The sequence below is a fragment of the Syzygium oleosum genome, unplaced genomic scaffold, assembly GCF_021117445.2.
Source record: "Syzygium oleosum isolate NSW1041296 unplaced genomic scaffold, Sole_v2.1 Sole_v2.02, whole genome shotgun sequence".
Lineage (NCBI taxonomy): Eukaryota > Viridiplantae > Streptophyta > Magnoliopsida > Myrtales > Myrtaceae > Syzygium > Syzygium oleosum.
Window position 1 is genome coordinate 22,069,584 of NW_026607486.1, and position 25,691 is coordinate 22,095,274.

A 25,691-nucleotide genomic window follows, 5' to 3' on the forward strand; every position below is an offset into this window, starting at 1 on the left:
ATTAAAAAAATTTAATTTTTTTAAATTTTTTTTTCTTTTCTGTGTTATTTTTTTTTTTTTCCGAAAAAAAAAAATCAAAATTTTTTTAAAAAAAAAAGTTTTATGATTATGTGATATATTTGTCATGGTATTATTATGAAAGTTTTTGTCTTGTTTAAATTAGACAAGCCTAGGATTGCGCGGTAGTATTTTGCATGTTATTTTTATTATCGCTGTATTATTATGCATGTTTTTAATACAATCGCATGAGTTGTGTTTTGAATGTCATCTGACTTAGTTAAGGTTAGAACCTTAGGCTGCATGAATTGTTGTGTTCTTGACTGCTGATCGTTTCTGATTATGCACTCGCTTGATCACCTCACATGTTAGGAAAAAGGTCCTAAAATCAATCTAAATTGCCTGACAAATGTTTTCATGAAATGAACAGGGTAAAAAGGTACCGAAAGGGCATTAGTTATCCAACTAGTGTAACCAAGTCCCCGAATTCAGTTAATCTCTGGTTCGCAGGAATAGGGTGATTCTCCCATCACCCTATTTGGGTTTCTAATCGGCCCACCCCAAATCGATTAGTGACGACTCCTTGGTATAAACCACTTGCATATTAAATACTTAAACCCTAAGTCGCGATATGGTATGGGCTTGGGAGGGCCCGAGTTAAGTCCTAAACCTAGACTTAGCACATACCAGGCGAGCCCCCCTTCTTTTTGCATGTTCGATAAAAAAGGGAGCTTGGGAGTTCGGTCGCGACAACTTTTAACGAGTCTACGTGTTAGATCACTTGCTGCACCGCTTGTCACCTCGAGAACCGCTCTCTATATAATCCCACTCGTATCCAGTCCTTTCTTCATCACACCCACAACGCAGTTCGTTAATAGCATGCAAAAAATGGCCTCGCCTTCTTCACTTTCAAAGGCTGTTTTGACTTTGGCTTGCGTTGTGCTCCTTATTGGCGGCACGAGTGCTCAACTTTCGATTTCCTATTACGCAGAAAGTTGCCCCAAACTCTTCCCGACGGTGAAGTCGATCGTGCAAGAAGCGATTGCCGAAGAGGCCCGTATGGGCGCCTCGCTCCTCCGCTTGTTCTTCCACGATTGCTTCGTCAACGTAACTTCTCTTTCTCATCCACTTTAACTTGTCATCATTCTTCCCCAATACTTAAGACCAACCCATACTCATGGTTTATTTACCAGGGTTGCGACAGATCGAACCTCTTGGACGATACGCCTACTTTCACCGGAGAGAAGAACGCAATCCCAAACAAAAATTCCTTGCGAGGGTTCGATGTGGTGGACAAGATTAAGTCCGCCATGGAGGAAGTGTGCCCCGGCATCGTCTCGTGTGCTGATCTGCTGGCGATTATCTCCAGAGACTCCGTTGAGATAGTAAGTCATCGGAACTCGACTAGCGATGGAACAGTAGAGATGAAAGCTTCTGATTGTTTTGCATGAGTAATAACTTGTTGCGAATGAATTGGGACAGCTGGGAGGGCCAGGGTGGGATGTGAAGCTGGGAAGGAGAGATGCGACAACTACGAGCCAGGCAGCAGCTAACAATAACCTTGCTCCTCCAACTGATAACCTCAACGCTCTCATTTCCAACTTCCAGAATCACGGCCTTTGTCTAAAGGACCTCGTCGCTCAATACGGTGAACTCTCTCTCTCTCTCTCTCTCTCTCTCTCTCTACCATATGATATGTAGCTTAGCTTGCATTTTATGATTTTTGCTGAGGCGTGCTTTGCGGCAGTTGTTAAGCAATCTTCACTATTGTGAATTTTAAAACCCTTGAAAAGCATACAAACTCTTTGTAATATTGATTCCATGTTTCACAAGGAAAACCGGCACATACAAAAAAACACAGCATTTCTTTATTTGAAAAAATCCAGCAAGATATGATTTTTTTTACAAGCAAGTACCACGCAAACTAAATCTATTAGGTATAATCAATCAAGTTTCAAGAATTCATGAGATCCACACTAAATCCTACTAAAGAACAGAAGTTTTCGTGCAAATTCTGCATTTTAATTGGTTTTCTCCCCCTCATCTCCCATAGACCGAGTCTATACAATATTCTCGATATTTTTATAAGATCCAAATTGCTCGATTGAATTCTTATTTGTGCGTCCCCTTAAATACTCAGGAGCGCACACAGTTGGGCAAGCGAGATGCATTAACTTCCGGGCCAGGATCTACAACGAGAGCAACATCGACAGCTCATTTGCCCACGTGATGCAGAGCAACTGCCCAAGCGTCACCGGCAACGGCGACAACAACACGGACGGGCTCGACTATCAGAGCGCGACATCGTTCGACAACACCTACTTCCTCAACCTCATGAAGAAAAGAGGCCTCCTCCACTCCGACCAACAGCTCTTCAACGGCGCCGGGTACACCGACTCCCTCGTCAGGACTTACGCCAAAAGCCAAGACACCTTCTTCAAGGACTTTGCGGCCGCCATGATCAATATGGGCGACATGAAGCCCCTCACCGGATCCAACGGTGAGATCAGGAAGAACTGTAGGAGGGTTAATAATTATTGATAAAATTAGGGGCCATTTATACTCCTTAATATGGAATTTATGTAATGTAATTTCTCTTTGATCGAGTTCTATTTAGCTGGTATTCATTTTGTCGTTTGCATTTGAAGTTTTTGCTATTGTGTGAGTGTCGAGATGGAATTGTAAGAGTTGAATATTGTAATAACAGTCCTGTCGAGATTCCGTCAACTGTTTTGAGTTTGGATATTCTGAGTTTCCATGCTCTTGAGCAATTCTGACTTGAAGGTTGTTGCGAAAAGCAAGCAATTGAAGAATGAAATAATAGAAAAAGGAAATAAATCGAACACCAAATTTACATAGTTCGATTGATGTGACTTACGTGGACGAGGAGAGCAGTTAAGAATTCCACTATTGATTAAGCGACATTGTTGTAAAATTAACACGGAAAAAATCAAATCTTGCGATTTAAGTCAATGCGAAATCACCGCGAAAATGAACGAGGAATAATAAAGAACACCAAAGATTTAAGTTGTCGATCCGAGTGTCGATACTTACTCCACAGGGAGAGCCAGTGGCAAATAATCCCCTATAATTGGAGAATCGAAGTCAAAATCACTCATACACTCAAATGTTTTCCACACCTGGATTACACCCAAGCCCAAAATGTTTACAAATATTTAACTCAATTGGATATAAAACTCTGGACACAAATCTCCTGATGTTGTGCAGCCTAAAAGAAAGAGCTTTGTTGACATCTAAATTTTAATTATTACACCTAATCATTTATCGCATGAAAAATTAGGAATCGAATCCGACCCCTAATTTTCAAAGCAAACACGAGTATTTCCACAAGTATTTCCATGAGTATTTAGAGTTTACTTTCCGCTACTAAAGTCAGACGGTGCACTTTTTACTAATCAAAGCGAACGGAATTGAGAATGGATTACCACGAGTATTTCCCCGCGCGGATTCCATTCAAAATACCTCCTAATGGCTTCCTAATGCGGATGGGGATTTTTGACAGCGAGTTGTGTGTGCAAAGTGTAGTGCTAAGACAATCAAAGCATACATTGTATTAAGAGCAAACACCGCCTCTGTATAATCTCCGCATATATTCCATACATCCAAACATCACCTCCAAAACAAGGGGTTGACATTCACTTCACCCCTTATAACTCCCAACCTACAAAAACACTTAATACACTGTTAGTGGACTAACCTCGTTTTTCACGCGACTTTGACACGTGTTATCAAGGTAAACCAAGTTAGTAATCAACCAAACGCTTTTTACGGCCTAAGTCCACTAATATTTATAACCAAGTCCCCAACAGAATTAGGGGTGAGCAACACGGACCGACCAAACTGGGAACCGACCAATTCAAGAACCGCCCAGACCGGACCGGACCGGACTGATCGATTTGGGCTATTCCCGAGAGCGCCAATCTGATTCCCGGTTCCATAAATTGAAACTAGACCTATTTATTTTTTTAATTTTTTTAATTTCTTAAAGAAAATTGCTTGTATGTGTAGCCCCCACCTCCCAAATTGACGAAAATTTGGAAAATCCTTAATAATCTTCATCATCTTCTTCTTGCATCTGTGCCTACGCCTTTCAAAGCAGCTCCTCCACAAATTTTCTCCTCCGCCTTCTTCATTTCGTCTCTCCGCCATTTTATTTCGATTGCACATCGGCCTCGCAAGGTGAACTGTCAAAACGAACCCTCCCAAGCTCCCTATTTTCTCGATCATCATCATCACCTATCGAGCTCTTGATTTGCCGAAACTGCACCGTCAAGTCAATTTCCCCGCTTCCTGCGATTTTCTATGGCGGATTGCGATGCTAATTTTGATTCTCCGCCAAGCAGGAATCGTCTCTGTTCAATCCGTCGTTCACCATGCACGCGGAGCCCGCGAAGAAGCCCTGCAGCAATAAGCCCTCTTTCGAGATCATATCGTTCATGCCCACCAACAATTAGGCGAGTCCAGCGATTCCACCAGCAATATTTTAATATTGACCTCGTATGCCCTCGCCTCTGGCCGATAGGTCCGGCAACCGACCGGAGGAAGAAGGAAGGGAAGAAGAAAAGAAAAAAGAAGGGAAAATAAATAAATAAATCGAAAAATATTAAAATATTATTTAAAAGATTTTGCATCGACACTGCCGCGCCATGTAAGACAACTGCCAAAATTGGTCAAAATAGACTGAATTAGCACAAGTGCAAAAGGTCTAGGATTCAATTATCAAAAAAATTGTTTAGGGCTAAATTGGCACAATTTAAATAGGATTGAGATTTTTTTTGGTAATTGTCACCTTTAAAATCTCGCTCACGTCCAACCCTCCAACACACACTTCGAAAAATTTCAAACTTCTTCCCTACCCCCCCAGAGAGTATTTTTCGGGGGCTCTAGGAGGCCTTCTCTATCTCCATTTGGGACGTGCGACCTATGGTTGGAAATATCTTCAAGTGTACTTTTGCTCTCAAGTTGAAGGTTTTGGCTAGCTTTGGCTGAAAGTTTGTGAAAATCGGGTTTTCTCTCAATGGGTCCGTCTGAAATTTCTGAGTTGAAGTTGTTTTTTTCAGTAGTTTTTGGGGGTAGCGGAGACCTCTGCCAAGTGCCTCTTGTCTCCAACCTTTAATGCCTTTAAAGAACGTGCTTCAGAGAGCTTAAGCCAGCTTTTAGTCGTTACTTGCCCACACACCAAGGATGCCAACTGAGTTGCTTCACCAACTCTTTAACTTGTACCGCTGCTGTGCTAGCCAATTTAGTTGAGAATTTCGCGCCCCTTCATCAGCTTATCCATAGCCAATTTTAGTCAATTTGCACACCTGGTGATTTTTCTTCCACCTCAACCAGATATAATGCTGATTGGGCAGCCGAGTAGGATGTGGTGGGGCCACAAATTTGCTTGCTCAGCAGCTTCAAATTGTTACCAAATCGTGGATTGGAGGTCTGGCAGCTGGTTTGAGTGCCTTAATCCATCACTTAGCTCGATTTTGCAAGAAAGTCTGTCAAAGTTGGCCATCTTCTTACCCGAAATGACCAATTTGATTCAATTTGGTCCTTTTGGCTTTATTTGATCAATGCGACCTGGCCTAATCTCAGTTTCAACCTTAATTAGGAGTCAAAATGATAAAAATTATTATTCACAGGTTTGAGCAATTTTTGTAAAATTTGCAAATTGGTCGCCCAACTTATGAGAATTACATTTTGGCCCACACTGGCTGGTTCAATTGCAATCCGACCCCAGGGCTTGGCTAGTCACATTCATATCCTCGGCCCCAACTCTCTCTTTTTTGGAAAGTAGAAATCAAGAAAAATAATTATATTTAAAAACTATATTAAATGCCTAGGTAATCTATATGCGAGAATTTGACATGAAATATTTTTATGGAAAACTAAGTTCTAGTTTTTTCGAAAATACGTAGAAACGATCTTTGTGCAAAAATTTAGGTGACAACATGGTGGCACCACCACTGGAGTAGAACCGCAATGCACCTAGAGATCGTCGGGAGGACTGGAACCTTTGTGGAGATTCGCCTGAATTGTAGTGTTCATCCGAGGAGTCACGGGCACGAGAGTGGCGCGCGATTTGGCACGGTAGAGTCTCAGTCGAAGCTACTGAGCTTTGCCGAGGCTGCTGCGGCAGTGCAGGCGGAGGAGCGGCAACAAGCGCAGCGGCGCGTCGAACTTCCAACGCTCGTAGTAAATAAGATTGCTTGAAATCACTGGAGCGACCGAGAGAGGTGGCAAAGGTTCCGTGTTGTTTCTTTTTCTCTAAACGTTGCACCCCTTTTACGATCGCCTCCCCTCCTTTTCGTGAGTTGCCCGGTTCTCTATCTATAGAGACGGAGGTTTTCATCAACAAAAACTTATTCCCAATATAATAGCAGATTTTGCTCTACCGATGCTGTGCTGATCATCTGAAGAAAGGGGAATCGTCTAATCCATGCAGAATTTCAAACGGAAATGGCTCCGCTTTCAAATTCAAAATTCAATTTTTTTTATTTATTTTTTTTAAATTCCTAACCCAAATCCACCGAATTCCGCTCACACTTTGAATTTTTGTTAAGCCTCATCTCTCCCCTTCACAGCCAGGTTATTTTTTTATTTTTTTAAGAACAATTTGAAATGGGATAAGTTTAGTCCTAAATGCAATGTTATAGAGTGCATAATGCCTAATGTAATTTTAATATGTGTGTGTCTATATATATTATAAGGGATCGAGGTCGATCTCTAAATTTTTTATACGATATATAACTAAATGGGTTGCCAATTAGGTTTCAATGATCAAGTCATAGTGTTCATCATCCATACCAGCTTCCCCAACGCCCCAACAAGTGCTCACTCTACAAACATTAATTGAGCCCGAACAAAGCTTGAGCTTTGCCAAAAGAAGGAGCCTAGTCATCATGTCTGCCGGATTCTTTGCTGTCACGATCTTCTTCACAACAACCTTACCCTTCGCTAAGACATCTTGAATGAAATTGTACCTAGTATCAATATGCTTCGCTCGCTCGTAATAAATTAGACTATATGCTAGATATATCGCATCTTGGTTGTCATGGTATATATCAACAATATATATCGTTTCTCTTGTGTTTTCGCGTTGATTTAATTGCAAGATCCCGTTAGCGTTTTTGCATTAATTTTACAACACATGATATTAGAGCCAATGATAGATTGGTGGAGCCCTAATTTGTTCCGGTGCTTGGTGAACATCTCAAAAAAGGAATCTAGTGACCAAAATGATTTCCGAGTGATAGGTGTTATGGTGTAGCAACATGGGCCCAGGAATGAAGAAGCGCTTTGAAGATTCAAGTTGAGATTAATTAATGCAGAAGGATACCTGAAGTAAGGAAAAGCAAAACCTAACAGACATGAAGGGGAAATTGTTTATATCTACGGGTGATTTATGTAAGAGAGTTTCCATATTAGAAAATTGGTATGGTGCGAAACAATTAATATATCCTAATTGACCCATAACTCATTAACTTAAGCCTTTTAGTGAAAATGGATTCGACTGGATATATTAAGAGGCTTGGACTTGGGCTACCTCTTGGCGATCTCTCCGAGTGAAGGTATTGGACTTCTATTGCGCGCTCCCAACAGACATAACGGATATTACAATCACACTCGAGTCACTCAAACACTCTTTGTATTTAGCCCTCATAATTCCTAACGAAATAATTTATCAATCTCACAAAGGAATTACAATAAATCTTAACACAAGAATTTCACGGCTTCAAACTCGTGATGTAATTTACAAGCATAAGCTCCTCTTAGATTTCTCTTCACAAATAAGGCCCACTTCTTATATAGACAAGAATGTGAATCCAAAACAGGAAACCTTTTCAAACTAGATAACCACTCAAATATTATACACATTAAAGTTAAGTAACTTTTTTTTCGAGCGCAAACTCAAGACATATTTTCAACAATGCTCCATTACTTATTACACACATCTTTGTACCAAAAATTATAGCTGCTAGTATGGTTGCAATATTAATATGAACTTCTCTATCATTTAGCCAGCTGAGAAAACTAGGAAGTTATTGCCTTCCTTTCTGAGCCGAACATTGATTTGCACTATGTCCATTGTTATGAATGTAGGTGGACTATTAGCTACATCAGTAACAGCCATCTCTATCTTAGGTACATAGTCTTGTATCCACTTTTATAATCTTTGGAATTAATGTTGCTCGAATTAGGAACTTATTTTTGGGCCCCATCTTACGTTGCTAGAGCATCTTGTTGCTGTAGAGAATAAAGATTCGCCTATAACAAGTAAAATCTACATCCACTAATTGCAGAGGGTAGATGGCTTTTGAGTGGTTCTCCAAATTGAATTCGAGGTGGTAAAAAAAGAGCCGCAAGTTTCCTCAAGTTTAGAAGTAAATTTCTGCCTCCGATTTACCTATCCCATGAATAATCTCTTCTTATGTGTAGTTGATGCGACATTATTGTGGAGGTCTCATTAAATTACTAGGTCCCCTCACAGAGACGGCTATCGAAGTATCTACCAACTCCATATAATTGTGGCCTCATTTGGCCATACTTCACCAAAAGTTTTGCTTAAACGATCTACCATCCAAATTCCTTTCTCAATGATCTATCTCTTAATTCATTCATTTATTAAAAGAAGGAAATGGGCATGCACTATCATGAATCTAGAGTACTCAAATGTCCTGAAGATCATCTCTTCCTCGCTATAAAATCCCAAGCCCACCAAGCTCACCTCGCACCCGGTTCATCGGTTTGGTATCTCTTCAAGTGTTACCGAATGGCTTCTTCTACCACTAGTGCTTCATTTTCAATGGCCGTTTTGACTTCGGCTTGCGTTTGGGTCTTGATCGGTGCAAGCGCGAGTGCGCAACTTTCCTTCGACTATTACACCAGATCTTGCCCCGTCCTCTTCCCCACGGTGAGGCTAACCGTGGGAGCAGCTATAGCGAGGGAGGCTCAGATGGGTGCCTCACTGCTTCGCTTGTTCTTCCACGATTGCTTCGTCAATGTAAATTTTCAATCCCTTCCAGACTTTGTTGCGTTTCAGAATCTTTCGACATGCATTATTCTAACTCTGCACTCGTCGTTCTCGTATGTGTGATACATCGTGCGTGCATGCATCATGCAGTATGGTTTATAACCAGTTCACTTGGTGTAACTCTTTTCATGATCCAGTGCTGTGCAGTATGGTCATTATGAATCAAATAGCATAAGGCAATGTTTGTTGGTACCATCTCATATCTCTATGCAACCATTTAGCTAGCCGGCTTCAATAGGTAAATTCGCTTGTTATACGTGAACCCCACCTTCTAAGGCACTCCGGATTTAAGTTGGCTAAATGGTTGTTCATCGTTCAAAGTGGCAAGAGCTCAACGTCTAGTACATTGTCCCAAGATCATAAGGAACTAAATATGAAAGCCTGAGCTACAATAAGTCATAATGTAACGCCCTTCAGCAATCAGACTGCACACCTATAGCTGACAGAATACATATTACTGTTAAAACGCATTTGATGTCGCGCTGTATCAGGGCTGCGACGGATCAATTCTTCTGGACGATACACCTACTTTCACCGGAGAGAAAAATGCTGCTCCGAACGTCCATTCAGTGCAAGGGTTCGAAGTGGTCGACCAAGTTAAGTCTGCCGTGGAGGGTGTGTGCCCAGGCATCATCTCATGCGCCGATTTGTTGGCAATTATCGCGCGAGACTCCGTCGTGATAGTCAATCGTCTGAACTCAACTAGCAGTTAGTATGGCATTAGTAGAGATTTGCGATGTTCTAAATTAGTTCCCTTGGATTATCATGATAGCTTGGAGGGCCGTGGTGGCCAGTGAAGCTGGGAAGAAGAGATGCAAGAAGTGCAAGCCAAGCTGCTGCTAATGAGAGCATCCCCCCACCAACTTCGGACCTCAAGAAATTAATCTCCTCCTTCCAAAATGTCGGTCTCAATATCAGGGACCTTGTGGCTTTCGCTGGTAATTTTAGTGTAATTAATCTTGCATGATTGATGCATAAGAGTACGATTAAGATCTACTTTCTCAAATCGGAAACATAAGATTAAGAGCTCGTTCGATGCAATACGTGTTTTTTGCGCCATTTCAAGGAGCCCCACACGGTTGGACTATCGAGATGCACAAACTTCAGGGACTGGGTCTACAACGAGACCGACATCGACGTGCTGCTGGCCCAAACGAGGAAGCTCGGCTGCCCCGGCGTCAACAGCATCGACGACGACAATCTGGCCCCGCTCGACTTCCGTAGCCCGATAACGTTCGACCACAGCTGCTATTACAACCTTGTCCAGAGACGAGGCCTTCTTCACTCGGACCAACAGCTCTTCAACGGCGGGCCCGCCGACTCGCTCGTGAAGCTCTACAGCAGAAGCCCGGTCGCCTTCGACAAGGACTTCGTGGTCTCCATCACAAGGATGGGCGACGTCAAGTCCCTCACCGGATCCAATGGTGAGATTCGGAGGAACTGTAGGAGGGTCAATTGAGGCCCTTTGATTTGGAGAGAGGCCCAATGTCTTGCCTGATGAAGACTCTTTCTCTTCTTGCTGTTTTTTTTTTTTTGCTTTTTCTCTCTCTTTTTTTGGGGCTTTTTGGTTGGTGTGGTGCCTGCATTTGAAGCTGCTTTCTTGCGGTAGTAATTACATTCTTGATGCAATTTCAAATTTGACAATCACTTCTAGGGCTCAACAAATCTGCATAAATACCATTTATCTCATGACACGCGTATAAATTTCAAGAGCACATGCGAGTGCTTTCGTGAGTGAAGAAAAGGCCCGATATTGAAATCGTGACCAAAGTAAGCCCGTTATTATGAAGAAAAGGCCAGTTGACCCAATGAATTGGCCCAGCCTGCCTTTGCACTCATCTGGTATAGTAGCACAATCTTTTCTTGTCAATAAATATTTGAGCAACAATTTGAATTAGGCATTTAAACTTACATCAAAGCGAACAACAAACCAAGTCAAAAACTAGCCAATAAGGCAATTTACATCAACGAAGCCCTTTCTCTCAAATTGAACGGTCATAATTACACCTTGAAATCCACTATCGTAACTTTCCAAATATCGCTCGACGTTCATAATTTCATATGATACTATCATCGTGCCATGATATGGTTGAAATTGAGACGTCTTTTTGTCATATTCTTTGGAGAGGAAGCTAGGGTTTTAGTGATGACGCTAGGAAGTGTCCATCAGTGTGTAAAAACTCGAACATCATGCTGATGTGCTCCATATGTAAGCATTGAAATCAATCAAGCTAAGGCAATAAATTACATGGATTTCTAAACAAGGACGGCCTGCAGAGATGGACGGATGGATGCTACCCCAGATGGCCTAGGGAGTAAGATTGTATAACAACACGCAGGCCCTTAGCTTATATATTGCCTCGACCTCGAGTTAACACTTATCATTTGATAGGAAAATAGATAAATACTTATGGAATCTCCTACGTGTAAACCCTTAATTGAGGAGCCAATCTGGGGTCCTCATCTAAACAATCTGGGTTAGCAATTTAAGCGCCGCATGAAAATCCCAAACCCTAATTCTATTTTATTTTTTTAACATATAGTATGAGGTGACATAATGATCTATCAGAGATTCTCTGAAGTTGTCAACCCACATAATGCCAGCAGTCAAGAACTTTACTATATTCTCCAAAGGTTTTCCTCAGGTCACTTCTGCTTTGTATAATTGTTTAATGTCGTCTCTCAGCAAGAGGAAGCCTTCAAGCATGTCCATCATTCCCCAGAAGAATTTTTAATATGCAAATGGATGCTCTCCGAAGTAACTTGGAAAGATGGAGACCTTTCTCTCTGCTCATCAGCGACATCATACACTGAATTTTAATAATAGTTAGCAGAAAGAAAAATAAATGTTTCTTCAAAACCATGATCTTATGCCATTTGGGAGGTAAAGATAGAAGGAAAGGGTGACACAAATTAAGGAAAGTTATTTTAGATGGGTCATTGTAACCTTCACTTGCGGTGTTAATATCTAATCGTGTATGCATTCGAGAATGAATTGTTCCATAAATAGATTTTGAACCGCACATAGATAACTAAATTCGATGGCATTATCTGCGGAGATAGATTTTTCACTGGCGATGGTCATGAAAATGTTCCACATCTTAAGTTTTATAACCAGTCCATCTACAAAATGCACTTTTTACTCGAGTGACAGTACTCTAGCGACATGTTTAGATTGAGAAAATTACGCATCATCCACAAGTGCACATGTATCATAATCAAATGTTTTGTGAATTAAACTAATTTCCATCGTTAATGTACGATATGATATTTTATAAACATCATAATATATATATATATATATAGAGAGAGAGAGAGAGAGAGAGAGAGAGAGAGAGAGAGAGAGAGAGAGAGAGAGAGAGAGAGAGAGAGAGAGAGAGAGAGAGAGAGAGAGAGAGAGAGAGAGAGAGAGAGTGTTACAAATGTGTGGAATTCAAGGAGGGTTGTACCCGGACTAGAAGATGCCACTAACTCAAGCAACCACGACTTAAGACCAAATACCATCACATCTCATTTGGATTCGAGAAACTTTGGCACGATGGAGACCATATGTGATATTCAATACGCTAGTCATATTAATAATTGATTTGAATGACTCCATGTAATGAACCGAACGAGAAAGAAATGGTGAAGAAAATCAAAAAGAAAAAAATAAGGAAAATATATAAGAGAGAGAGAGAGAGAGAGAGAGTGAATGAAGAGAGAATGGAGCACGATTGATACCACACGGATCTTTAATTGCTTCACTCCTTCCCGCTAAGCTGGTTGATGTCCACACGCCAAGGAAACCACACCCATCATCATCAGAACACAATGTGTATATCATCCACCTTTTAGCTGGCACGACCATTAACTATTCAACCGTAGATCCATCACATGTAGTAATATATATGTGTACGTGACTTAAAGTGTTTATGAATCAAGTGTAGGTAATATTTCCCCCCTTCCTAGCTAGAAATATCCAGATTTTCATTGTTCTTTTTAGTTAATACGATGATAGTAGGTAGTCTTGAGTTTTTATTCGTGCTAAATTGTGTGCTGTGTACACATGAATGGTTCATGCTATTTGTGTCCTTTCGTACATATCTATATGGTTTGCCGGTCATTTAATTTGATTTGTCTAAACAACTAGACTTTTTTTAAGTTGTCGCATTAAGAATTTCACGTCTAAAGAATATGAAAGATCAAGTAAGACAGTTTTTATGTTGGCCATGTTAAACCATCATGTGACTTAATTGGTAGACTTCAAAAAGTAGAGTATCGAAAAACTCTATATATTCAAGCGTGCGTGTCAACATTCAAATTTCCATGAAGCGTATACTTCAGAATGAGACATAAACATGAATATCTACACTATTCATCGACCTTGAATTGTGTCAGATTTATTCACCACAGCTCCTCTACCAAACTCACTTGGGTGGAGCTAAACCTAAAGAAAAATTAAATCACTGTGAATTGTCATTTAGCAAACCTATGAACAGTGACCTCATATCAGTCTTTGACATAAGATCCAAATTGGTTAGGTCGAATCGCCATGTACTTTCATGACTCGCCATGTACTTTAGCAAACTAGACTTTTCATCTTTCTGAACGTCGAATCGCCATGTACTTTAATGACTCTACGTGTTAGGTCACCTGCTGAACCCCTTGTCGCCTTGAGAACCGCCCACTATATAATCCCACTCGTATCGAGTCATTTCTTCATCACACCCACAACACAGTTCGTTATTAGCGTGCTGAAAATGGCCTGGTCCTCTTCATTTTCGAAGGCCATCTTGACTTTGGCTTGCGTTGTGCTCCTCATTGGGGGCACGAGTGCCCAACTTTCGATCTTCTACTACGCCAAAACTTGCCCCCAACTCTTCCCGACGGTGAAGTCAATCGTGCATGGAGCGATTGCCAAAGAGGCCCGCATGGGTGCCTCGCTCACCCGCTTGTTCTTCCACGATTGCTTCGTCAACGTAACTTCTCTTTCTCATCCACTTTAACTTCTCAACATTATTCCCCAATACTTAAGACCAATTCATACATTCACGTTTCTTACAATTGAAAAAGCTATCAATGCTCTTAGCGAAGAAAGAGTTTGGCTAAGTAAATACAAACCAAAGTCATTGCCTCATTGATGTTCATGGTATATTTATCAGGGTTGCGACGGATCGAACCTCTTGGACGACACGCCCACTTTCACCGGAGAGAAGAATGCTGCCCCGAACAAAAATTCCCTGCGAGGGTTCGATGTGGTGGACAAGATTAAGTCCGCGGTAGAGAAAGTGTGCCCCGGCGTCGTCTCGTGTGCTGATTTGTTGGCGATTATCTCCCGAGACTCCGTTGAGACAGTAAGTCATTGGAACTCGACTAGCTATGGAACAGAAGAGACGAAAGCTTCTGATTATTTTGGATGAGTAATAATTTGTTGCGAATGAATTTGGGCAGCTGGGAGGGCCAGGGTGGGATGTCAAGCTGGGAAGGAGAGATGCGAGAACTGCGAGCCAGGCAGCAGCTAACAACAGCATCCCTCCTCCAACTAATAACCTCAACGCTCTCATTTCCAGCTTCCAAAATCATGGCCTTTCTCAAAAGGACCTCGTCGCACTATACGGTGAATTTCCTCTCTCTCTCTCTCTCTCTCTCTCTCTCTCTCTCGATCGAGAAAAATTTGGTAATTTGCAAAAATCCATGAGGAAATGATTTCGCACCAGCGACTACTCCATAAACCAAATCTATTAAATCTAGTTGATCACATTTCAAGAATTTATGAGATCCACACTGGTCCTGCTAAAGAACACACAAATGTTAATGCAATTCTACACTTTAATTGGTTCCCCCTCATCACCCTTAGAATTTTATAAGATCCAAACTACTCTAATTAATACTTGTTTGTATGTTCTCTTGCTCTTAAATACGCAGGAGCACACACAATTGGGCAAGCGAGATGCACAAACTTCCGGGCCAGGATCTACAACGAGAGCAACATCGACAGCTCATTTGCCCGAACGACGAAGAGCAACTGCCCACGCATGACCGGCGTTGGCGATAACAACCTGGCCGGCCTTGACTTCCAGAGCGCGACATCGTTCGACAACAACTACTACGTCAACCTCGTCAAGAAACGAGGCCTCCTTCACTCTGACCAACAGCTCTTCAACGGCGGGTCCACCGACTCACTCGTCAGGACTTACGCCAAAAGCCAAGGCACCTTCTTCAAGGACTTTGTGGCCTCCATGATCAATATGGGCGACATCAAGCCCCTCACCGGATCCAACGGCGAGATCAGGAAGAACTGTAGGAGGATTAATTAATTTGATGAATTTTGGGTCTATATATACTCCTTAATTTGGAGTTTCAGCAATAAATTTCTCTTTGATCGAGTTCTATTTTCCTGGTGTTTGTTCTGTCATTTGCATTTGAAGTTTTTGCTGTGGTGTGACCGTCGAGATGGAATTGTAAGAGTCGAATATTGTAATAAAAGTCCTGTCGAGATTTCGTCAACTGTTACACATTTCTTTGCCCGAAAAACGACAGTTGTTGGGAAATGTATCATGATGTTTACCAGTAGGCACTATTAAACGACATTTCTTTGCCTTAACGCATTCGATGGGAGCTGTTAAGGCACACGCGTTGGTTTGGGTCTAGATCATCAAAAAATAATCAAAATAATTGAGTCACACAATGGTGGTCGGTTATGTTAAGAAAACCTCCCATAATAATTTGAAGTTGATAAATACAATGGTATATCAGTTGTTGTATAAATGCAAATGTTGCCTTGTCTTGGGATTAAACAAATACAAAGAGCACTCTGTTGTGGCCCACAAAACCTGAAGCATGAAGCATAAGACCGAAGATGGCAGGAAGGACCATAATGAATCTGAACAAGTCAAGGAACGTGTAGTTTATGAGGTCCTGAAAGTATTACAGACAAGGTGAACATTTTATACATGTGGACGACTCTTTCTCTTACATTGTAGAGGATGACATGGTGTCGCGACTCACTCGTTTGTGTTAGAAACACGGTAAAATAAGGAAGAGGGGGACATGATAGGAAAGAGACATCCCAATGTTTCTTGACATGGACGCAAACATAAAATTGAGGAAGTCAAATCGATCTCGAACCAACCATACAAATTGAATATTGTTCCATGTGAGGGCTCGAACCAAGTCAACGCTCGATCACAGGCACTATCCCATGCTTATGGTCAGAATTTTAAAAGGTTCTCATCACCTAAACATTTTGACTCATTTCTAAACTCAGCTACGAGTTAGCGACCACGTCCATTTCGCAAAACGAGAATCGGATAGCATGATTTAATGTTTATGCAGATATTACACGAGGTGGGCACTATTCAGAAATTCCTTTGTGTCCCACGAAATTGACAGTAATATCATAACAACTAACAAATCTTTTTTTCAAATAAGTTGTTGGTAACTTACCATCCACTTCTATGGGGAAAATTGTCCAAAAAGTCCTAAACCTATTGTACGGCGGTCAATTCAATCCTAAACCTTTTAAAAAGTTACCAATTCAGTCCTAAATCTTTCAATCGTGCCAATTTTGTCATAAACTTATTGATTATTTGTCAATTTAATCATAAACCTTTTAACGAATTGCTAATTTAGTCCTTCCGGCTAATTTTGGCCGGAAATCGTTGACGTGGCGGTCTAGTCTGCACGGCCGTCCTACGTGGCGCTGACATGGATAATTTTCTATTTTAAAAAAAATCGAATTTTTTTATTTATTTTTATTGATTATTTTACTTTTATTCTTTTCTTTTCTTTTCTTTCTTTTCTCTTTTTTTTTCCGTTCTTCTTCTTCTTCATTGAGCTCACCGGTCGAGGGCTGACGGAGGTGGCCGGCCATTGGGTGAGGGCCTGCAACCCACGTCTGTCACGCCCCGTACCCTACGAAGCGCTAACATCCCTACCTTGGTCGATTGCAGTGCGACGTCCCAGGAAGCGTCGCCGACCCAACGCCCAACAGAGAACAAGCACAAACGGAAGTAATTAAAAACAACCCTGACAATTATAAAATACGAGCCAAGGATAACCAACAAGCAACCAACGCGGGAACATACTTGCACTTTACATTGCTATAGAAAACTTCTTTACAGACATCTATACACAACTGGGAAAAGATATAAGTCCTCGCCTACACGATCTACAAGCCACGGGGTCAAAAAGGGAAGTGGCTAGGGAGGTCAGACTAACTCAAAGAGAGGGCTACAGTCAAAAAGTTACCAGCCCTCACTACTAGCTATGGCTCCGGATACCTAGGGTTCCCACTCGTGGTCGGAAGATCCAGTAGTTTCGTCCGACGGCTCCTCGAAGGATTCTCCGAAGACTCGGACGGTTCGAATCCATATCTTCGACTTGGGCTCGCTCATCTTCGTAGTCCGGCTCCAACTCTGGATCTAGGTAGCGACCTAACTCGTCGTCTACTCCCAGCTCTTCGTCAGATCCTACCTCGGCGACTTCTCCGTCTTCGCTTGAGTCTTGATCCATCGGCTCGGGTTCCGGCTGCTCTTCGGCATCTCGGTCCTGATCTTCAGCTATCACCTGTGGCTCATGTGGCTCCTCATCCATAGGCTCGTCAACGCCATCTACATCGTAAACATCCTGAGGATTGATCACTTCGCCATTCGCATATATGGGTTCCATCAATCCATTTTGACCGATTGGCGCATCAAACGTTCTCAGGGGTTGCCCTAGGTTTCCGTCTGCATCTCGCAAGCACCAGGCTATGTACTCCTGGGTCTGATGAAAGTACTCTCCCACGTGTACAAATACCACGGATCTATATCTCACATAGGATTCCCCATTTCCTGCGGGGTATGTACTGGTATACTGGTGTATCTGTACAGGTATTCCAAAAAGCGGCGGGTTCGGCATCCTTACGGCTGGGGGTCTGAAAAGTTTCGGTTTACACAACCGTGAGACGAATCTCAGTGAGTTCAACCCCTAAACCTAGGCTAGGCTAGCATGCAATCTCCTGACCGGAAAATAAATAAGTGAAACCATAGTGCAACAACAATCAAATAATCCTCCGACCCTGCAGGTTAGGCAGTTCAATATATAATAATCACGGCACGTACGTGGCACACATTATCACACGTACGCCAATCACATGCTCATGCACCGAGGTTCACACACTCGCATGCCAGTCCATGCATGTTCATGCATGCAAATGTCGTCGACATGTCACGTGTATTTCCCGGCCCACTGGCCCATACTGGCACACTGGCAATCGCCCAATTTATTATTTATTACGACTCGAGTCATCAATTTTTCACGGCCCGGTGCGTCTAGCCTGCTTCAAAGTGCATGAGGCGCAAGAACCGATCTCGGCCCAGTGTCTCTAGCTCGCTTCAAAGTGCATGAGGCGCAACACCGATCTCCTTGCGAACCAGAGCCTGCTTCAAAGTGCATGAGGATGGTCGCCTTCCGGACGTACCGGGCATCGTCCTGCTTCAAAGTGCATGAGGACGGTATCGACCCGAAGGTCATGACCCAAAGGTCCTTAGGTGATCACACAACTCATTATTATCTGAACCCAGCGTATAACGCTTCAGGGTATTTTAGGTGATCACATGCTCATGGCAGACACGCATTCTCGCGCAATTTCATCACATGCCTCACTCTTGGCATACGCAATGCGTGTCCATGTTATGCAATGCAATGCACCACGAGCACCAATATAATTCAGACACCCAATGTCACAACACGTGCTTAATTGGCCCAATTAATACCGTGTGGCCTAACGTGCGATTCACAAATCAGTAAATCATTGTAAACCAAACAATGGCCAATCGCACTCCATAAAATCAGCCACACCACATACGACATAGCGATGCGAAATCAACCACAATTAAGCACAATTGACGTACAATCAGTCAACCCGGACATACCCGGTAATTTTCCAACGGGCTCCTAAATTGGTCATTTAATCCAATTAATCTCCCCAAATAATTCTCATTAATCCACTAAATTTCCAAATGATAATTTTTACCAATCCGTCCTCAACCCACCGAAATACACACCGATACTATCTAAGCCACCCAAATTGTACCGATAATACCTAAACCAGTCCAGAAAAACGCACTAACGGTCTAATCCGGGTTTAGGAATTTTACTCACTTAATTTCGGACCACGGCGACGGGGAACGGCGGCCGATCACTGATGAACAGTGAAACCGGCGGCGGAATTCCCGGGTGGGGAGGGCGCGCATCGTTCACGCGGCACCGTTCACGCGATCGTTCACAGGGGGTACTGCTCACGGCATACTGTTCACTGTGGGGTACTGTACGGAACTGTACGGATGGGACAGAACGGTGGTCGGCGAGACGGCGGTGACGACCGCGCGGCCATACGGACGCGCCGTACGGCCGGCGACGAACGGCGACGTACCGAATAGCTGGACGGCTGGGTGGCGACGGAACGGCGATCGGAGCTCCGGCGAAGATCCGGCGAGGCTCGGACGCGGCGGCGGTGCTTTACCGGGAGAGAAAAAGAGAGAAAAATAGAGGGAAAGGGAGAGAGAAAGGGCTGGACAGAGGCGAGGCTCGGGCTGGGGGGCTGTGGTGGTCGACGGCGGGGCACGGCGGTCGGCGGCAGCGCTCCGGTGGCCGGCGGTGGCTCCGGCGAAGCTCGGCCGGGAGAGAAAATGAGAGAAAAAAATTAAAGAGAGAGCTGTTCTGGTGGGGGCTGGCCGAGAATGAGGGAGAGAGGAGAGAGAGAGGGTCTTAACCAGTCAAACTTTAGGGGCTAGGGGCGACACGTGTCGCCGATCCGCGCGATTTGACAAAAACGCCCCTAATCTAACGGTTTCTGTTCGACCTTATCCAAAAAGGGAGGGGCAAAAAGGTCAATGGCCCCCAATAATGCAGCTGATAACCTCTGATAGTTATCCCAAAATTATCCCAAAAATTCGGACCAAAATTTAGCCCAGGGGCAAAACCGTCATTTTTTCGGTCCCGGGGCGAAATTCCAATTTTCACACATACGCGTTCCATATGTGCGTGGCCAATATAATATGGCGTCGAAATCGCGAAATTCACTTTTTAAGCCCTCGGAAATCGACTGCAAAGTTTCGGGAATAAAATAATATTATTTTTCCAATTTTTGTCGAAATTCCAGTTTTTGTCCAAAACGACTCCTGGTATGCGTGGCCACCCAAAAATGGCGTCGACCTCGAAAAATAACCTAATTTGGCCTCGAAAAGCAACGCTGGCGTCCCGAGGGGCAAAATCGTAATTTTTCACCCCCGGACCGAAATTCCAATTTTTACTCATACTAACTCCAAACGTGTGTGGCCAGCGTAATATGACGTCAAATTCCCAAAAATAGTCTCTTAAGCCTTTGAAAATCGACATCGTAATCCGGGCCCAATTCCGTGAACAATACTCGCTAAACTTTCAATTTCAGGGTCTCTCACTAACGGGCGGCTGTTTAGAGGTTACGCGTATCGACCTAGGGCTATCCGTATCGTAATGGTCCCGATCATTGAGAGAATGAGAAATTATTACTAGTTCCAGAGGTCACGATCGTTCGGTTTAAGTTCAGGACTGGTTGGCCACGTGTACTTTCGGTCTTGCAGAATCACCTGCGTCCCTATTGTACATCGTAGGCCTTGGCCAAACCCAATCTATTACCCTTTCTTACAATCGGCCCAGTTTGGCCCAAAATATTCCCTCAACGTCTCTCGTGATCGGTGTCCGTTTCACGATAGGGTCCCCGGTCCACGTACCGGTTTCTAGTTAGCCATACCCCATTGGTTAGTATCCCAAGAGTGATCAGCTTTGGGCGAGACTTACTAAAATGAAATGCGAAATAATATCAGTATTATTGATCTCGGAATTGCATCGAAATTCGGGCTGTTACAACGTCGGCCGTGGGCAAGGGCCGCGAAGCCCTTGCCGGCCGTGGGCAAGGGCGTCACAGCCCTCGCCAGATCTGGGTGAGGGCTCGCGAGCCCTCATTGCGGCCGGTGAGGGCATCACGAGCCCTCGCCCGCCCTCACTGTGGTCGGCGACGGCCTGGGCGAGGGCCGCGAAGCCCTCGCTGCGATCGGCGAGGGCGTCGAGAGCCCTCGCCCCCAGGCTGGCGAGCTCAACGAATAAGAAGAAGAAGAATAACGGAAAAAAAAAAAAAAAGAAAAAAAGTAAAATAATCAATAAAAAATTCAATTTTAAAAAAATAGAAAATTATCCACGTCAGCGCCACGTAGGATGGCCGCGCCAATTGGACTGTTATGTCAGCGATTTCCAGCCAAAATTAGCTGGAATGACTAAATTGGCAAATAGTCAACAGGTTTAGGACTAAATTGGCACGATTGAAAGGTTTAGGACTGAATTGGCAACTTTTAAAAAGGTTTAGGATTGAATTGGTAAAATTGAAAGGTTTAGGACTGAATTGGCCGCCGTACAATAGGTTTAGGACTTTTTGGACAATTTTATCCGCTTCTATGAATTTACCAAATCTTTTTTTAGATTGCAAATTATCGATTTTTGTACCAATTTATCAATTTTTACTTGCATAGCTTACCAATTTATGATACTACATGCATGACGTTCGTCTAAATTATATGAGTAGAAAATCCATCTTACGGATTTAGGATGAACCCTTGCCAGCGTGCTTACGCATGCCTGGCGCAGTGGGAACTTCCCTAGCTTGATTGCTACTGGCTTGCTTCCTTGATCGACGGACTCCTTCAAATGCCTTATTGACCAATGAATAGAACTTACAATTTTTTATTTGGTCAAGTAAATGACGTGTTGGTTTTTCTTGCCAAAGAAGCATGCAGCATACTTTTCAGCTGAGGAAATACAAAGAAGAATACTGAAGTGTGAAATGAAAAACTAGTATAAGATCTACCAAAACAACCTTTCCCGATCGATGAGGAGGGTCAAATAGTAAAAGAGAATCGGTAAATAGATACTAAATAGACAAGGGATGTTGTCTCCACAGGCCTCAGGATTTTTAAATTCAACTGCTCCGCGCGATGACATCGAGACAGAGAAAGCACTGAAAATGCAGAAGGCTTGTCGATTTAAGTAATGTTTAGATAGGTGATGGAGTCACAAACATTTCCACAGCTCCCCCACATATCACTGCGTTTTCTGCTCTTCATGATCACAGTCAGACAAACAAAGAACCTTCTCAGATGGCTTTGGAAAATAAACTTCAGCGAATCTCGGTCGATTTATTTTGTTACGACATATGTGAACAATGGATAGAATCAATCACAACACGAGATTCACACAGGATTAATGTAATTTCTCGTTTCTTTCTCTTTTACTTAATCAAAGTGTGGTTTTTTCGCTTGTACTTTTAACATGCAATGGATGCCGTTCAATGTGTCAATCAATTGCCTATAAATGACATTGATCAAATGTTTCTGTCATACAAGACATTTTTTTACTGGCATATAGTAGATGAAATTGTACTTTATAGATGGATGCAAGCTGGTGAGCAAACGGTATTCACAAAAGGTCAACCTCTTCTATATCGGTACAAGTGGGTAGAGATATTCGTTTCCTGTCCGTATCTCCATTCTTTTTCGCATCCAGCCAAATAATTAACTTTTCATGTAAATAAGGGTAGTCGTTGAATTGATAATTAAATATGTTAACGATTGAGATTCGGTGAGATACCAATATGTGTAGATACAACTAACCCTTAAGGAAAGCTTACAAAAATTTATGTGGGCACAGCTTAAAAACAACCGTTAAAGCATATGGGAAATTGACTATCCAATTATATATGTTATTTGACCATGTTTATGCTCGCTTAGCCTCTTAAAAATCTAAGGATTAAACTCTTAAGGTGATCCTTCCTCAATATTGGCCATTACCTTAAAACAATTTTTCTCACGGAAAAGATAGGCCTCACACATGAAAACAAGATGCTCAAACTGAGGGTTAATATCACAAATTGGAGAAATTGTCGATATTTGAACTTTATTGATCTATGATTTGACATATATTAGGCATGTACTTCTCTTAGAAATTGAAGTCACAAAAATAAAATGCGTACACGGCTCTTAAGTTTGAAGGAATGTGAGTTGCGAAAAGCTGTACTTTGACCCGGTTAGAAGTCAACTTCGATTTCCCAACCCCACGAATAATTACTATCGTTTCATGTGCAGACCACGAGAAATTGTCAGAAGACCTTCGACAAACAATCCACCAACTCCATTTAGACAAGATTATCACATCCTTTGGAGGGTTATCATCATCATCGGTGCCTAATCCCTCATATTATATTCTCGTCTGAATTTGTCTATCTCGATTATCTTGTCTGTTTTTTATCTTTCTGAACCTAGAATCGCCATGCACTTTTGTTGACACCTATTTTTGATTTGCCCAAAATTAATTACACAAAATTTAGGAGTTAATTTTCTTTAATTCCTAAAACAAAAAATATTTCTATTTAAATGCATTGCATATAGAATTTAGACACATTTGTATTAATAGGGTCTGTTAGAGTAAATTTTAAAAAAAAAAATTGAGTCGGGTCGGGCTGACCCGGCCCGTTTCTCTTTTCCCCCTGCACGGGCCCCCGGCCCGCTCCCGTTCCTTTTCTTTTCTTTCTTTTTCTCCCCCACGCGGGCCCAGCCCACTTCCTTTTCTTTTTTTCTCTCCTGGTGGATCGGCCCGGCCCGCCCACCCCTTCCTTTCTTCTTCCCCCTCGTCGGTCGCTCTCTCGCCCCTGTTCTCCCCTGCTCGAGACGTCACGCCGACGCACGGCGGCACCGCTCCTCGGCGTCGCTATCCGGCCAGAGCAGGGCCGGGTGAGCACGCCGACGGGACTGGCATTAATTGCCAGTCCCGTCCTCCCCGTTGTCCCGGCTTCCCTTATCCCCTCCGCCCTCTCTTCTCCCTGTTCTTCTCTGCGCCTCACTGAACTGACCCCCCTGCTCTGCACCGGCCTAAATGGCCGCGAAAGTCGCGCGCCAGAGTAGGCCGGTGCAGGCCGTCGTCATTGCAGACGTAACGGAGCAGGGGGGCACCGTCGTCGCCTGCTATAAATAGCCAGAGAGAGAGAGAGAGGCCGGTCGGCCGTTTGACGAAAGAAACAGAGCAGAGAGAAGCCGAGAGAGACTGAGCAAGACAGAGAGACTGAGAGCTCTTTCGACGACCGCCGAGCTCGTACCAAGACCATAAAAGACCAGAGAAAGAGAGGAGAGAGGTCGGCCGACGATTTTAAAAAAACAGAGCGAGAGGCCGAGAGAGAGAAAAAGAGCACCGAGAGAAAACAGGGAGAGAGAGAGAGAGAGCGAACCGAGAGCTCGCCAGAGCAGGAAGGAGAACCAGCAACGTCACCGTCGCCTACGGAGCAGCCGGAGACCCCCCAGAACGCGCCGTCGACCGGTGAGTCTCTCCCGGCTGAGAACCGCCTCTGTTTTCCTCTGTTTTCCGGCGTGGTTGGGCCGGGACTCGCGCCGGCCGTTTAGTGCGAATCCCGGCCCATACCGATGTCGGTCCCAGTCCCCACTCGCCGTCGGAAGTGAGCCACAGTCGCTGGAGCCGATCGAGTCGCCGGAGGAGGTCAAAATGCCTCTATTATTGTCATGCCCGCCAACCGTTTGTCAAAATGTCTCACAAAGCCCGGTTTGTGTTTGAGCTTCGTCGGAGAGTAGGGGGCCGAACGGTGACTCAACCGACTCAGGTAAGTGTTGAGGAGATCATCAAGGACCAGAGGGAGCCCGAATCGTGGTCTGGGTACGTCGGCCAAGTTCCGATCGGCGTCCGGTTTGACGAATTCCGATCGAGGCTTGGCCGGCGATTATTCAGGCCGGTTCTCCGGCGACCGGGCATCAAACACTCCTCAGCTCGATGAACTGAGGAGAATGATGCCACTGGCCGGACGAAACATCCGGCGATCGCCGGATTTTCGTCCGGTCAGTGGCCTCCGGCGTTTGAGGCTTGGACACCGGCTGAACCGGTCCGGTTCTGTTCAAAAACCGGTTCAAGGCCGGTTCATCGATTCGGGTCAGTCAAACCCGACCCGAATCCAATTATCCGACCTGAATTAATCAATTGGGGTCGGTTTCGTGGATCGGGGTCGGTTCCGATCGGACCTGAATCCGATCACCTGACCCGGATCCGGAGATCTGACCCGGTCAACGTTTTGGATCGGATCCGTTGACTCGGGTCGGATCCGACCCGACCCGACCCGGATCCGCCGACCCGACCCGGTTACAATATTATATTGTTTTCTTTATTTATTTTACTTTTATTTTTTTTTGAAAAAAAAATTTAAATTAAAAAAATTTAATTTTTTTTAATTTTTTTTTCTTTTCTGTGTTATTATTTTTTTTTCCAAAAAAAAAAATCAAATTTTTTTTTAAAAAAAAATTTTATGATTATGTGATATATTTGTCATGGTATTATTATGAAAGTTTTTGTCTTATTTAAATTAGACAAGCCTAGGATTGCGCGGTAGTATTTTGCATGTTATTTTTATTATCGCAGTATTATTATGCATGTTTTTAATACAATCGCATGAGTTGTGTTTTGAATGTCATCTAACTTAATTAAGGTTAGAACCTTAGGCTGCATGAATTGTTGTGTTCTTGACTGCTGATCGTTTCTGATTATGCACTCGCTTGATCACCTCACATGTTAGGAGAAAGGTCCTAAAATCAATCTAAATTGC

The 25,691-nt window shown here is 43.3% G+C and overlaps 3 protein-coding genes across 4 annotated transcripts; all 3 read left to right on the top strand.

Annotated features, from left to right (window-relative positions):
• The first annotated feature begins 865 nt into the window (after positions 1–865).
• On the top strand, positions 866–2,653 carry LOC115663631 (peroxidase 4-like). The gene is made up of 4 exons (XM_030585612.2): positions 866–1,104; positions 1,191–1,382; positions 1,480–1,645; positions 2,138–2,653. The coding sequence occupies exons 1-4, from the start codon at positions 877–879 to the stop codon at positions 2,536–2,538; spliced, it is 987 nt and encodes a 328-aa protein (XP_030441472.2). The 5' UTR covers positions 866–876; the 3' UTR covers positions 2,539–2,653.
• A 6,105-nt stretch (positions 2,654–8,758) lies between these two features.
• LOC115663633 (peroxidase P7-like) lies at positions 8,759–10,563 on the top strand. 2 transcript variants are annotated; one of them, XM_056308729.1, is made up of 4 exons: positions 8,759–9,010; positions 9,532–9,723; positions 9,813–9,989; positions 10,110–10,563. In XM_056308729.1, the coding sequence occupies exons 1-4, from the start codon at positions 8,780–8,782 to the stop codon at positions 10,497–10,499; spliced, it is 990 nt and encodes a 329-aa protein (XP_056164704.1). In that variant the 5' UTR covers positions 8,759–8,779; the 3' UTR covers positions 10,500–10,563. The 2 variants fall into 2 exon arrangements, 1 of the variants encoding a protein (XP_056164704.1); XR_008815874.1 differs by lacking the exon at positions 10,110–10,563 and having other exon boundaries at positions 8,886–9,010; positions 9,178–9,947.
• Positions 10,564–13,706: 3,143 nt separating this feature from the next.
• LOC115663632 (peroxidase 4-like) lies at positions 13,707–15,354 on the top strand. Its single transcript, XM_030585614.2, has 4 exons — positions 13,707–14,001; positions 14,185–14,376; positions 14,474–14,639; positions 14,948–15,354. Exons 1-4 carry the CDS (start codon positions 13,783–13,785, stop codon positions 15,337–15,339), a joined length of 969 nt encoding a protein of 322 aa, XP_030441474.1. The 5' UTR covers positions 13,707–13,782; the 3' UTR covers positions 15,340–15,354.
• The last annotated feature ends 10,337 nt before the right edge of the window (positions 15,355–25,691 follow it).

Bases quoted from the DNA above. Each gene is read 5' to 3' on its own strand.
- LOC115663631 (XM_030585612.2), top strand. From the start codon at position 877: ATGCAAAAAATGGCCTCGCCTTCTTCACTTTCAAAGGCTGTTTTGACT. The intron at 1,383-1,479 runs GTAAGTCATCGG...GAATTGGGACAG, and splicing joins CCAGAGACTCCGTTGAGATA to CTGGGAGGGCCAGGGTGGGA. The intron at 1,646-2,137 runs GTGAACTCTCTC...TTAAATACTCAG, and splicing joins GGACCTCGTCGCTCAATACG to GAGCGCACACAGTTGGGCAA.
- LOC115663633 (XM_056308729.1), top strand. From the start codon at position 8,780: ATGGCTTCTTCTACCACTAGTGCTTCATTTTCAATGGCCGTTTTGACT. The intron at 9,724-9,812 runs GTCAATCGTCTG...TTATCATGATAG, and splicing joins CGCGAGACTCCGTCGTGATA to CTTGGAGGGCCGTGGTGGCC. The intron at 9,990-10,109 runs GTAATTAATCTT...CATTTCAAGGAG, and splicing joins CTTTCGCTGGTAATTTTAGT to CCCCACACGGTTGGACTATC.
- LOC115663632 (XM_030585614.2), top strand. From the start codon at position 13,783: ATGGCCTGGTCCTCTTCATTTTCGAAGGCCATCTTGACTTTGGCTTGC. The intron at 14,377-14,473 runs GTAAGTCATTGG...GAATTTGGGCAG, and splicing joins CCCGAGACTCCGTTGAGACA to CTGGGAGGGCCAGGGTGGGA. The intron at 14,640-14,947 runs GTGAATTTCCTC...TTAAATACGCAG, and splicing joins GGACCTCGTCGCACTATACG to GAGCACACACAATTGGGCAA.